Source organism: Carcharodon carcharias, chromosome 26 (genome assembly GCF_017639515.1).
Source record: "Carcharodon carcharias isolate sCarCar2 chromosome 26, sCarCar2.pri, whole genome shotgun sequence".
Classification (NCBI taxonomy): Eukaryota; Metazoa; Chordata; class Chondrichthyes; order Lamniformes; family Lamnidae; genus Carcharodon; species Carcharodon carcharias.
In genome coordinates this window covers 27,898,588-27,911,291 of record NC_054492.1, presented here as the reverse complement: position 1 = coordinate 27,911,291, position 12,704 = coordinate 27,898,588, and the positions used below count along the sequence as shown (strand labels likewise).

At 38.8% G+C, this 12,704-nt stretch overlaps 1 protein-coding gene across 10 annotated transcripts in view; it reads right to left on the bottom strand.

Moving 5' to 3' along the window:
- Window positions 1-12,704, bottom strand: part of map2k5 (mitogen-activated protein kinase kinase 5) — a 275,892-nt gene that overhangs the window by 113,477 nt on the left and 149,711 nt on the right. For all 10 annotated transcript variants that reach the window (XM_041174736.1, XM_041174728.1, XM_041174729.1 and 7 more), the window contains 2 exons: window positions 3,662-3,710; window positions 306-379 (listed from right to left, as the gene is read on the bottom strand). In XM_041174736.1, coding sequence (XP_041030670.1) covers window positions 306-379; window positions 3,662-3,710 — 123 coding nt within the window. The remainder of the gene's footprint in view (window positions 1-305; window positions 380-3,661; window positions 3,711-12,704) is intronic.

Here is a 12,704-nt window from a genome sequence, read left to right as displayed (position 1 = left end):
CTCCACATTAATTTTTATTGCAGGCCTCCACAGTTCCCCAGACACGGCATGCGCTCTGCCCTCCCTATTGTCTGGCCAAACATTTCATATCAAATACGCATATCAATGAACTGCTCTATTTTTAAATAGTAATTACAATATCAGCAATTTTTCTGTCATTAAACAATGAACAATCATACTCTGATGAAGGAAAGTCACTCAGAGATTAAATGTGAATAAGTCTCTCCCTCAACAGGGGGCCTCTGTTGTGGATCCCTTTGACTTGTGGCCAGGTGATTTGAATAAAGACGCCCCCATGAGCATACCTGGGTGCTCACTCCAAAATCGCACAGCTTGACCTGTCCTCGTGTATTCACCAGCATATTAGAGGGTTTGACATCTGCAAAGGGACAAAAATAGGAGATAGAAACAATCCCTTTTAAAAGCACCTCAGAATTTAATGATTCTGTAATTACAGCTATGACTCAATAATGCAGAGGATGAAAGCAACACAAAGGCTATTAGATTAGAACGACAAGCTTTGCACCTGCTGCACATATTTATAAGGCTCCTGAATAACATGTTTGAGAAAAGATTCTTCAAATAAGCAAGTATTCTCGTTGCAACACAACCACTCAATTTTCTAGTATAAAGTAAAAAAAAATTGATCAGTATTGCAAGATAGTTGATAAAACCAAGATAGGTCCACCCTGTGTCATTTAAAAAGATGTACAATTTATTAATGAAATCTCAACAAGCTCTCCTGGAGGCTCTTACCTCTGTTTTGGCAACATACCTCTCCTGCAAGGCATCAGCTCTGCTATTGTTTAACACAGGAGGGAGCTGTCAAATCTGAGTTAAAAACTTTCAACGGAGCTCAATAAGCAAGTGTAACCATTGACCCTTTAAAAAAAGTCAGCTTCATAAATAAACAACTTTAAACATAGCTTTTGTTTTTCTGTTGATTGCTTTAAAGCTATTGTTGGAACAATACTGCCAATATTGACATCAAGAACTGGCTCGAAGACAGTTACAGAGCTCAACGGTGTGAGGCAACTGAGATCAGCAGAGACACAATCATTAACCCCAGGTGCTTCAATTTCAACTGTGCATGTTAATTTCTCTCTTTCATATGGTGGGGCTGAGGGACTTCTTTAAGCCGATTCCCGATGTAACCATCAGTCAGCATTCCAACAAAAATATCCGACAACAGAAACAAACAAAAGGATGTTCCAGTTAGGGGAAACCCGCTCTTTGCATTTTATTATAAGCAGAAACAATGCTAAACAAGGTCAGTTTTACTACCCAGTGGCTTACTAAAAATTAATTTTAAATTACCAGTTCTTTATCCTCAACATCACAGTAAATAAATTGTCCCAGGCAATGCAGCGTTGAGTGTTCCCAAAGCGCAAATGCAATACACTGTGTCTGCATGTACCTTGTATCTGTTGTTTGGGAGTAACGGAATAAAGAATAAAACAAGAGTGGGAGTGTGCAGCAACCTTCAACACAACTCAAGGGGGAGTGATGGAATTTTGATAATTTCATAACCTACTACAGCAGTCCTCAGAATTTTGAAATTGTTAGGTGATGCACTCTTAGTAACATGTAGACTTGATTTTATTCTTTAGTTGATTCAGATGTTTTATATCTTGCTTTGTTGCTACAGTCAATTTCTCTGTGACTATCATTATGATGGCACAGAGACTTAACATTTTGGAAAATGACATGAATTTTTAAAAAAAATGTGGACCACCCTATAGAACAAAATTTTATCAATTCTTTTTCTTTGAGGGGGTGGAAATTAAAGACATAATTCTCCCAGCGTCGAGCAGGCATTGGTTGATTTTCCTAGGCCTCTACCAAAATCATACAATCATCTGGGAGGCACGCAACAACAGCCAAGGGATGAATTTTCATCCAATTCTCTCTCCTCGTTTTGTGGGAAAAGTCTGGCTCAGTACTTCTCCTCATTACTCTGAAATTAAGCAGTTGAAATGGGAGACCTAACATGGATATGAAACCTGCATCTTTCACTACTGAAGTAAACTGTGTGGTGCTCCAATATGCCACCTGGGTTAAGTAGGTACTTTAGGAATATGTGCCACCATCTGGGTCCAAGTTACATGGAACAAAACAATCAATTGTTATAATTTTGTTTATCTCTGCCTTTGTGTAGATTCTGATAAAAAGTGACCCTATCAAGGTGATCTCATTGAACCCAAATGTTGCCAACTATTTTGGTGATAGTTTTGATATTCCTTCATTGGATTACATGATATGAAAACCAAGGTTTACTCAATAAAATATGGGAATTTATCAACAAATTCTGAAACACATTCACTTAAATTTTCACATGAAACTAAAGGACAAGGAAAATTCAAATTGAACAGAATCACTACAAGTAACCTTCTGAAACCAAAAGTTGATGGTCCTTCCACTTGGGCAAGGTATTGGCAAGCTGCTGGCACTGTGGAGTCAGCTGATAGCTTGAGTTATTACCTACAAGATGGAAAGGGAAGTAGGGCCAGAAGATAAAATTTCACACCACTAACAGTTGTTTTCTTTCACTGATGCAAAAGTGTTCTGCACTTTTGCGTTTAAGTCATGACACTCATGAAACAATGACAGGAACTCGCCGCCACTGCTGAGATGCCCTATATAACTATGTTTGACTAAACTATTCCTAGAATTGGATAACTTCACTTCAGTAGGAATTCAATCTTCAATTGGTGTTTCGCGTATTCAGCATTTAATTAAAGGGGTGGAAATGACACAAGCACAATGCAATACAACACAAATATCAACAAGTATGCATTCAAACTCAGAATAAACAGAGAGAATCCAATGCATAAGCTTTTACTAATTAAGCACCTAAAGATGACATTGTGGTTTTCAAAGCTTGTAAATATAGCTGGCGCCAGTTAATGGAGATGTGGTTAACATGGCAGGTTAGATCAATACTGATGGGCTTGGATTAATGGGGATGATCTGATAAATGAGATAAATTCATTCCAACAAAGTGTCCCAATTAATAGGCTTCAACTATGAAATGACGGTTTGAAATAAAGTCTGTACTTAATTGATCTCAGCTAGGGCAGGGGTAGAGTCACTACAAGTCACCACATTTCTCTGGGCAACAGGAAGGAGTTTGGGCAGGTACATACTCCTGATTGCTACACTCTACTGGACATGTGTCAGGTAATGACAGGATCAAGGCAATCTATAACTTGCTCCATTGTTAGATATCCTATTGGTATTCACTGTCACGATTCACACTTAAAAGCACCTGGATTAGCACAGGAAGGCCTTCAGCGCCTACCGAACTGAGTGAGTCAAAAGAGGACAGATTGGACAGACGAGAAAAGATTTGTACAAAAACAACTTAACCTCTCACACAGTCACTAAATTCCATATGGAAACTCCCGAATACAAATGTGAGCAACTGTGCCAAAAAATACCATGATCTAATCTTGCATATAGCTGTCTACAATATATCCAAATACAGTTCTATTTTTCTATGTTGCTGACATCAGTTTCTTTTGCCACTCTGGTAAGATAAAACCCCAATTTTGCATTAGTCCATTCACCAAAAGAATTATTTTAGCCTGTTTGAATGTTTGAGATTTAAAGAAAAACAAATCATCATTTCTAAAAAGGCTTAACAAAGAGTATTACACACCTCGGTGCAAAATCTTTAGGCTCCACAGATAGGTAAGGCCTTTCACAACCTGTAAGATTAAATAAGGAAGAAACACTATGATTATTTCAACTTTTCTTTAGAATCTGTTACATTCATGCCATACAAATGCCTAGCAATGACCATCTCCAACAAGAGAAAGTCTAACTATTTCACCTTGAAACTCAATGACACTGCCATCATCAAATCCCCATCATCAACATTTTGGGGGTCACCATTGAGCAGAAACTTAACTGGACCAGTTACATGAATACTGTGGCTACAAGGGCAGGTCAGAGATTGGGTATCCTGCTGCAAGTGACACTCCTGACCGCCCAAAGCCTTTCCACCATCTACAGGCACAAGTCAGAGTGTGATGGAATACTCGGCGCTTGCCTGGATGGTGCAGCTCCAATAACACTCAAGAAGTTTGTCACCATTCAAGACAAAGCAGCCCACTTGATTGGCACCTTGTTCACCATCTCTACAGCTTTATGGCTGTTGTGTACCACTTACAAGATGCGCAAAAGCAATTTTTCAAGGCTTCTTTGTCAGCATTTCCCAAATCCATGCCCTCTACCTCCAGGAAGGACAAGGGCAGCAGGCACATGAAAACACCTGCAAATCACACACCTTCTGACTTGAAAATATGTCGGCGCCTCTTTATTTCTGTTTGCCAGCAATGCCCACATCCCATGAATGAATTTCAAAAAATCTTGAAAGTTAATGATCTAAAATTGTGCATTACTGCCAGAAAATGCTAAACTGTTTCAGTGATACGATGATATAATAAAATATTCTGTACCATAAAATCTGTGTTGAAACAAAAATTTCCAAAAACAATGGACTACATACGCTGAATATCCTTCAGGTTATCATTCAGAAACAATTATGGCTATTCTGCAACAGTCATGATCTGAGCCTGATGAAACTACAAATGAGTGAAAGCCCAAATAACCACCAAGAGGGAGTATCACCATTGGCTAACACTCTTCTCAAACTGCAGATCAATTACACCTGTTAATGTAGAATTTGTGCTTTCTATGTCATATAGCAAATCCTAGATTTCTGAAACTGAACATTTCCTAGTTTCTCCCAAAATTCTAAATTCAAACCTGTTGAATTCTTTCCCTAAATCCAGAGCAAGAGAATAGAGAGCTGATAAGGTTATGATAAGACTCTACAAAATCTATCTGGTTACCACTACAAGAAAGGAGCATTTTCAGTCTTTGATGTTCCAGATTGAAAATAAATTCCAAGTTTGTACCTTCAACTAGAAAGTAATGTACCATCTCTTCACATGTCAACAGTTCATGCTGAACCTCCAGCTTATTCATGTGACCTAAAACTATGTAAACTCTAGTATATTTTTCCTGTTGGGGATGCATGACAAATAAAGCATAATACCATCCATTTTTCTCCAGAAGTCTTTAAATATAATTTTCAAAAAGGCTGTTGTAATTTAGTTTTCTGGACACTTTATGTTGGAAAGAAGGGTTTCTAGAAAGACAGTTGCCCTCACGGCTGGTGAAGTCCATTACAGTGTCACTATATCAATATTTCAATGACATTCAAGGTAAACATACCAAACTTGGGTCTGTGTGCCAAAACCCAAGAGACTTCTTCTTTGGAATGCTCTTGGCTGGTTGTATTTTGATTAATCGAGACCCTGCTGAATAAACAGGAACTGTATACAGCCAGCACGGCAAGTGATTTGACACATTCTTTGAGTTAACCAACGTTAAATTCATGTTGGTTAAAACAAGCTTGGCCTAGCACCAGAATCTAGTGAGGTAGTGCATGTCATTGCTTGGCCTTCTGTACTACAGGTGGAGCTGAAGCATGCAGATTGTGCTTATGTTTTACACACCTAGTCTCTGGTGTTTTAGAATCAGCAATTTCTCCTAAATTGAATTTTAAACATAAATTATAAAAAGTAACAACCATCTCTTAATCCATCTTTCATTTAAAGGAGCATTCCAGGAATAGATAACAAAAATTGTGTGGTCAGCTTAAACCAAAAACAAAATTCTTGAAATAATTTAACTGCAATTTTTCACCAATGACAAATTAAGTTAAATTGCACAATACTTTGTTATAATCATTGTTACAGAACATCATGTTGCACACAATGTGATATAACGAAGAAAATTTACAACTTGATAGCCCTTTTCAAATGGGTATCAGTCAAGGTTATTTGCTGGAGACATTTCTTTCACACTTGGTCCCCCAAGTCACATGAAGTGTTCTGAATTTTTCACATGATGCAGGAATTGCATGTAACAGGTCTAGGCTGCCCATTCATGATCAAAAAAAATTCTATTTCCTCTTTTAGAATCTAGTTAGTACCTTGTTTAAATTATTAATTTATTTAACTCTTCTAGACATGCTTTGTACCAATCCTTTTATTATTAATTCACTCATTGTTATACTCACCCTGATTAAAACTTTTAATTTTCTGGCTCCTTGTTTAAAACAGCGTTTAGAGAAAGAGAGAAAAAATACTCACCAGCCAATTCACTTCGCTGTTTTCCATTGACATCAGACTTTGGTTTTCTTTTTCTTTTCCTCAAACCAGGTCCAACTGCTCCCTAACACATTCTTTTCTCCCCCACTGGTCTCAGCTCTCACTTCTGGTCTTGGGCCTCCTCTGCTGCCTATGTATGCTCGCCAGTCTTGCTGAGTTCTTGCTTCAGGACTTGGGACTCCTCTGCCATTACTCTATTTACCCCGCCAGTTTCATTCAGCTCTCGCTCCAGATGCAATATTCTTAAAAGATTACCAGACACTTTTCTGTGACATTGTATGCAAGGAATCAAGATTATAATTGAATAGCAAAACTACGCAATTTGGGAATCAGAAGAGTTACTCTGCAGCATGGGTTGATAAAATGGAAGATGCAAAACTGAAGAGCTACAGTGCCACCACTGGAGGAGGGTGTAACTGCATAGCAGTTCCAATGAAAAATGTGAACATATTGTACATAATGGGGAAAATGTCAGTAATGTGTGACAAAGTGTGACACCAGAAAGTAACATTTCTGGCAGGGAGCGCAAGAAAACAAAACTTTCAATTTCTCAGGCAGTATAGTATTTCCACAATAGTATAAATCACAACTACTCAATAAATGTAGACAGATTAAGGAACAACGTGTAACAGGATGTCTGCTATATTTTGTAGATTATTCAAAATACTTGGTGCAAAACATTTTTAAATAGTAATCATCTGATGTTGACTTTTGGGCACTTTGATTTGTGTTAAATTGAAATGGTTATCTTTAGCTATTTATCGCAACCAAAATCTCTGTGTCATTTTCTCAGGGTAAATAAAGTTGGCAGGATGTTACTAAGTAAGATCATTGAAGCAGATAGTATAAACTGGTTCAAGAGGGAATGAATAACGTTCTGAACAAAGAAGTGATGGAATGATATAGCAAAAAGATGGATAATTCTGTTTGATCAAAAGGTTTGTTGAGGCTAATGGCCTTTTTCATGTTCTTAAAAAATATTTTGTCCTTCTTAAACTCCACAATTCAAATACATAATCCCACAACAATTCAACAGAATAAATAATTATATACATAATTATAATTTTGTTTGGATCCACTAGGTTAAGAGAGCACAATAGAATTGATGGATTCCCATAACTATTCCATGTTAATAGCCACATCCTAATTAGGAAGGGTACGTTGACATGGATGCTGAATCAACATGCCTTGGAGCACCATTTTAAAATGCTATTGAACTGTGTGAAGCAAGCAAATATTTAGAAGCACAATTAAATGGATTTCCACCATATATTAACGTGTGCACTGAAATTCCACCTAGGTATCAGCAGAAAAGGTCCAACATGCTGCAACTCTAATATTGCACCTATTTTTCCAATTAATGAAGATAAAAACAGGATCCATTGTATTCAAGTTTTTAAAGGAGTTCATCTTAGTTTCTCAAAAAAGATGTGTGTGTGGCTGAGGCTGACATCACTGCGTATAAAAGTTGGGGCCAAGGTATTGATATGCCTTATGGTGATTGTGGTCCCCTTGAACTCATTTCAAACACCTTGGGAGTTGGAGAGGAATTCCCAAAATTCTTCCTTGCTATTTTGTTTTCTTAATGTGTTTTCTGGCCTGTCCCAGGAGATTACATGGCTGCTGGTGGAAGTATTAGGGATAATGATGTCTAATTGCAACATGATTCAATGGTCAGAGCTCAATGAACCAATTGGTCTGTTTCTCTCTGTCATTTTTTTATTTCATATATATATCCCCATGACATTAAATAGCTCTGTTTCCATGAAGTTAATTTCTGCATTCCTTTGTGCTGCATTGTGGCAATTGGAGTGGAGGTGCTGGGCAGATTGCGCTAAAGTACAGCAAAAAAAAACATTTTAATTCAAATTTTCCCAATGTTGACATTTATTTACAAGTTCCCGAAGCATAACACGGTGCTCAGTATAATGATGGAATTGCATTTTTAAGGATCAATTTGTAATATTTCCTGGTGCTCCAGGTTGTGTAAAATAAACAGAAAGAGCAAGTGAATGAAAATTGTGAAAATTAAGGTTGAAGGTACGTACATAGTAAACCATTCCAAAACTACAGGGGTCTAAAACCAAAGTTCCCTCCGGATGTACCTAAACCTGTGGACCTTGAAATAATGAAAGCATTTTTAATATTGCATCATGGAGAAATTCATAACCACTCAGCAACAAGGTTTAATATTCCCTTCCTTTTAATCCCCTGATCAGTATAAGTAAATTCTAGTAATTTTCATCTCCAAGACACCGCCCCCAGCTCCTTTTACAGAATCAAATATCTACAATGCTTAAGTCAGGCGATTTATTGTAACAGGTGATTTATTGTTCAAATGTGCTCAGAAACTAGTATTTCCACTTTCAAGACTTCTTTACATACTGTTGCGAAAGTATGATAATTTTCATGGTATTATTCTGGTTTGTTATAAAGTAGGTTTATGGGTGGGAGTGTAGATGATTCTGTCTGTGTGATTTAATTACATTTGAAGGCAGGTAGGCTGCAAGCTTGAAATTATCAAAAGAAGTTCAATTTAGGAATGTATTTGAAATGCTAATGAGTAAACATGGTTGCTGTCTTAGCATGTAAGGTGTGAAGGGAATTTGCATTTTTAGATAAGTGAAGGGATTGTATGGATTTCAAAGAGATGTTGGTCTGTTTACAACTAGCCACATAAGCAAGGCTAAGCAGTGTGTTTATTTTTCCCAAAGGTTACTGATAATATTGGCAACATGTAAGTTTTTATATTATGGGAAAGGTACAGTTCCAAAGGCATATGGGACAATGGAATTTACATATTAATGAGAGAGGACCATATATAAAGGACAATGAAAGGCTATGTTGGGGCCATGTATGATCCAACAGGAGTGTGTGAAATGAACTTTAAGAAGCCTCCAGCCACTTGTGCATAAGTTGTTGTGTCCAGTAACTAAAATTGGAGAAAACCATTTGGAATTCCACTTCCAAGTGGGTATTGTATTAACTTGCTGGGCTTTTTAAACTCTAAAATCTATTTTGGACTGTTACCTTAAAGGGGGTGTATAACTGGGAGTCAGGTTAATTAGGAATTTTAGGAATTGTTACAGTATTAAGTAACTGCAGTCTTATATATGTGCTTTAAATCTTTTCTTTTGTTAATAAATATTTTAATTTAATTTTTAAAATCTCTAAAGGTCTTAGTGGACTCATTACTTCTGAATTCAGTACACACATCTTGCAATAAATACACATTGCAAAACTATTGTGATAGTGTGGTCAAGTTTCCCTTGTGGAACAAAAACAAAATTACCTGGAAAAACTCAGCAGGTCTGACAGCATCTGCGGAGAGGAACGCAGTTGATGTTTCGAGTCCATATGACCCTTTATCAGAACTAAGACATACAGAATTGAGATGAAATATAAGCTGGTAGAGGGGGGTGGGACAGGAAGAGCTCAATAGTGGGCCAGTGATAGGTGGAGGCCAAGAAGAGACTGCCAAATATGTCATAGACAAAAGGACAAAGGGGTGTTGACATTGGTGATATTATCTAAAGGATGTGCTAATGGGGACATTAAGGGCTAAGAGGTGGAGATGAAACGATAGATCGAAATAAATTTAAAAATAGGAGGGGAAAGAAAAATATATATTTGTAAAAAAATTATAAAGTATTGGAAAGGGGGAGGGGACGGAGGGGAGAGTTCATGATCTGAAATTGTTGAACTCAATATTAAGTCCAGAATACTGTAAAGTGCTTAGTCAGAAGATGAGGTGCTGTTCCTCCAGTTTGTGTTGAGCTTCACTGCAACATTGCAGCAGGCCAAGGACAGACATGTGGGCATGAGAGCAGGGTGGTGTGTTAAAATGGCAAGTGACAGGGAGGTCTGGGTCATGCTTGCGGACAGACCGAAGGTGTTCTGCAAAGCGGTCACCCAGTCTGCGTTTGGTCTCTCCAATGTAGAGGAGACTGCATTGGGAGCAGCGAATGCAGTAGACTAAATTGAGGGATGTGCAAGTGAAGCGCTGCTTCGCTTCAAAGGAGTGTTTAGGCCCTTGGACGGTGAGGAGGGGGGAAGTAAAGGGGCAGGTGTTGCACCTTCTGCGGTTGCATGGAAAGGTACCGTGGGAGGGGGTTGAAGTGTAGGGAGTGATGGAGGAATGGACAAGGGTGTCCCGGAATGAACGATCCTTGCGGAAAGCCACCAGGGGAGGTGATGGGAAGATGTGTTTGGTGATGGATCGTGCTGGAGTTGGTAGAAATGGCGGAGGATGATCCTTTGAACGCAGAGGCTGGTGGGGTGAAAAGTGAGGACAAGGGGGACCCTATCATGGTTCTGGGAGAAGGAGTGAGGGCAGATGCGCGGGAGATGGGCCGGACACGGTCGAGGGCCCTGTCAACCACCGTGGGTGGAAAACCTCGGTTAAGGAAGAAGGAAGACATGGCAGAGGAACTGTTTTTGAAAATGGCATCATCAGAACAGGTGCAACAGAAGCGAAGGAACTGAGAGAATGGGATAAATTCCTACAGGAAGCGGGGTGTTAGGAACTGTAGTCAAGGTAGCTGTGGGAGTCGGTCGGCCTGTAATGAATATTGGTGGACAGTCTATCACCAGAAATTGAGACAGAGAGGTCAAGGAAGGGAAGGGGTGTGTCAGTGATGGATCACGTGAAAATGATGGAGGGTTGGAAATTGGAAGCAAAATTAATACATTTTTCCAGATCCGGATGAGAGCATGAAGCGGCACTGAAGCAGTCATCAATGGACTGGAGAATGGGTTGTGGGAGGGGGCCTAGTAGGGCTGGAACAAGGAATGTTCCACATACCCCATAAAGAGACGGGCATAACTGGGGCCCAGGCGGGTACCCATAGCCACACCTTTTATTTGGAGGAAGTAAGACGAGCTTAAGGAGAAATTGTTCAGTGAGAGAACAAGTTCAGCCTTGTGGATTTGGTTGCCTGGCACACATCATCTGCTGTCATAACAAAATTGGGGTTCTTTGCGGGATATTTGAAACTCCTTGATTGGTCTGGAGTTGGTGAATCTTAAAGCTACAAATATGAGAAGCACATTGGACTCAGGAGTTTGTGTGAAGGATTTTAAAGTGGTGAGACTGCAAAAATGGCTTTATCCATGGCTAAAACTTTATTGGGAGTAGAAGATGTAACAGATTGGGTTGCAAAAAGTATCTAAGGGTAAATTAACGGAATTGTCAGTTGAGGTTAACAGTAGGGCAAAGAAAATAGGCATAGTTGAAGGGATAGCACAGGATTTGAAGTTGGAAAGGATACCTGAAACTAGTGAGTCACAGCTGGAGGTAGTGAAACTTCCCAGTTACAAATGAAAAGCTTGAACATGAATAAGCAATGTAAATGAAAAAACTTGAAAAAGAGGCAAAAGAGAAAGAAAAGGAGAGAGAAAGGGTATCCCAAAGGGAGTAAGCAAAAAGGAAGCAGAGAGAAAGAAAACAGAAAAGGGAACTGGAGTAATTAGCAAAGGAGGAAAGAGAAAAGGAGGGAGAGAGAATATCAGCTTAAAAAGCTAGAAGTTAAAAAAAAATCTCAGATACTGAGGAAGGTTCTGATGTGGAAATAATCACTTCCAGTCTAAAGCCCAGTGTGGAGGTGTTTACATTTGTACAAGCTCTTCCAAAGTTTGAAGAAAGGGATGCAGAGCCATTCTTTATTTTGTTTGAGAAGATAGCTAAGCAGATGAAATGGCCACAAGAAATCTGGACATTGCTTTTCCAGTCTAGGTTAGTGGAGAGAGCTCATGAGGTTTATGCTTCACTGTCAGAAGTAGTATCGTGGAGTATGATGCAGTATAAAAGGCTATTTTAAGTGCATATGAGTTAGTTCCGGAGGCATACAGACAGAAATTTAGGAATATAAGGAAACAGCCTAGGGAAGCTTATATTAATATATAACATGTTTTACCAGTGGTTTGTGTGCAGGTAAAGCAGAAAGAATCAGTGCTAGGTAAAGAAGTGGGAATGTGTTTACAATTTACCCAAGGGAGTTCTGAAGGGCAGGTTGCAGAAATGTTTAAAGGTTTTGCATGTGAAGGGGAAGTCTTCCCATGTGTACAGGGTGGAGCAGGTAAAGATAATTAAATTTTAAGTGACACAGTGGCTATTAATCAATCCTTAATGTTATGGGATAGTGATATTTGTTGATGAAAGGGAGTATTGCAGGAAAAGGTGATAATAAGTGGGGTTCATAGAGATGCTAAACCTATTCCATCGTGGAAGGTAAATTTAAAGAGTAAGTGGAAAACAGGTGAGGTTATTGTTGGAGTAGTGGAAAACTTGCCCATTTCAGGGGTTCAATTTATTTTAGGTAATGGCATAGCTGGGTCACAGGTGTGGGTAATGCATACCATAGTCAAGCAGCCTGTGAAGGTGCATTCAACAGAGGTGTTGCAGAAAGAGCATTCTGGATTGTTTCCAGATTGTATAGTAATGAGATCACAAACTCACAGGCTGAAACAGGAAGAGGAGAAATTAATAGGCAGGGGAAAGATGCTTAAGTTTGATTAGCT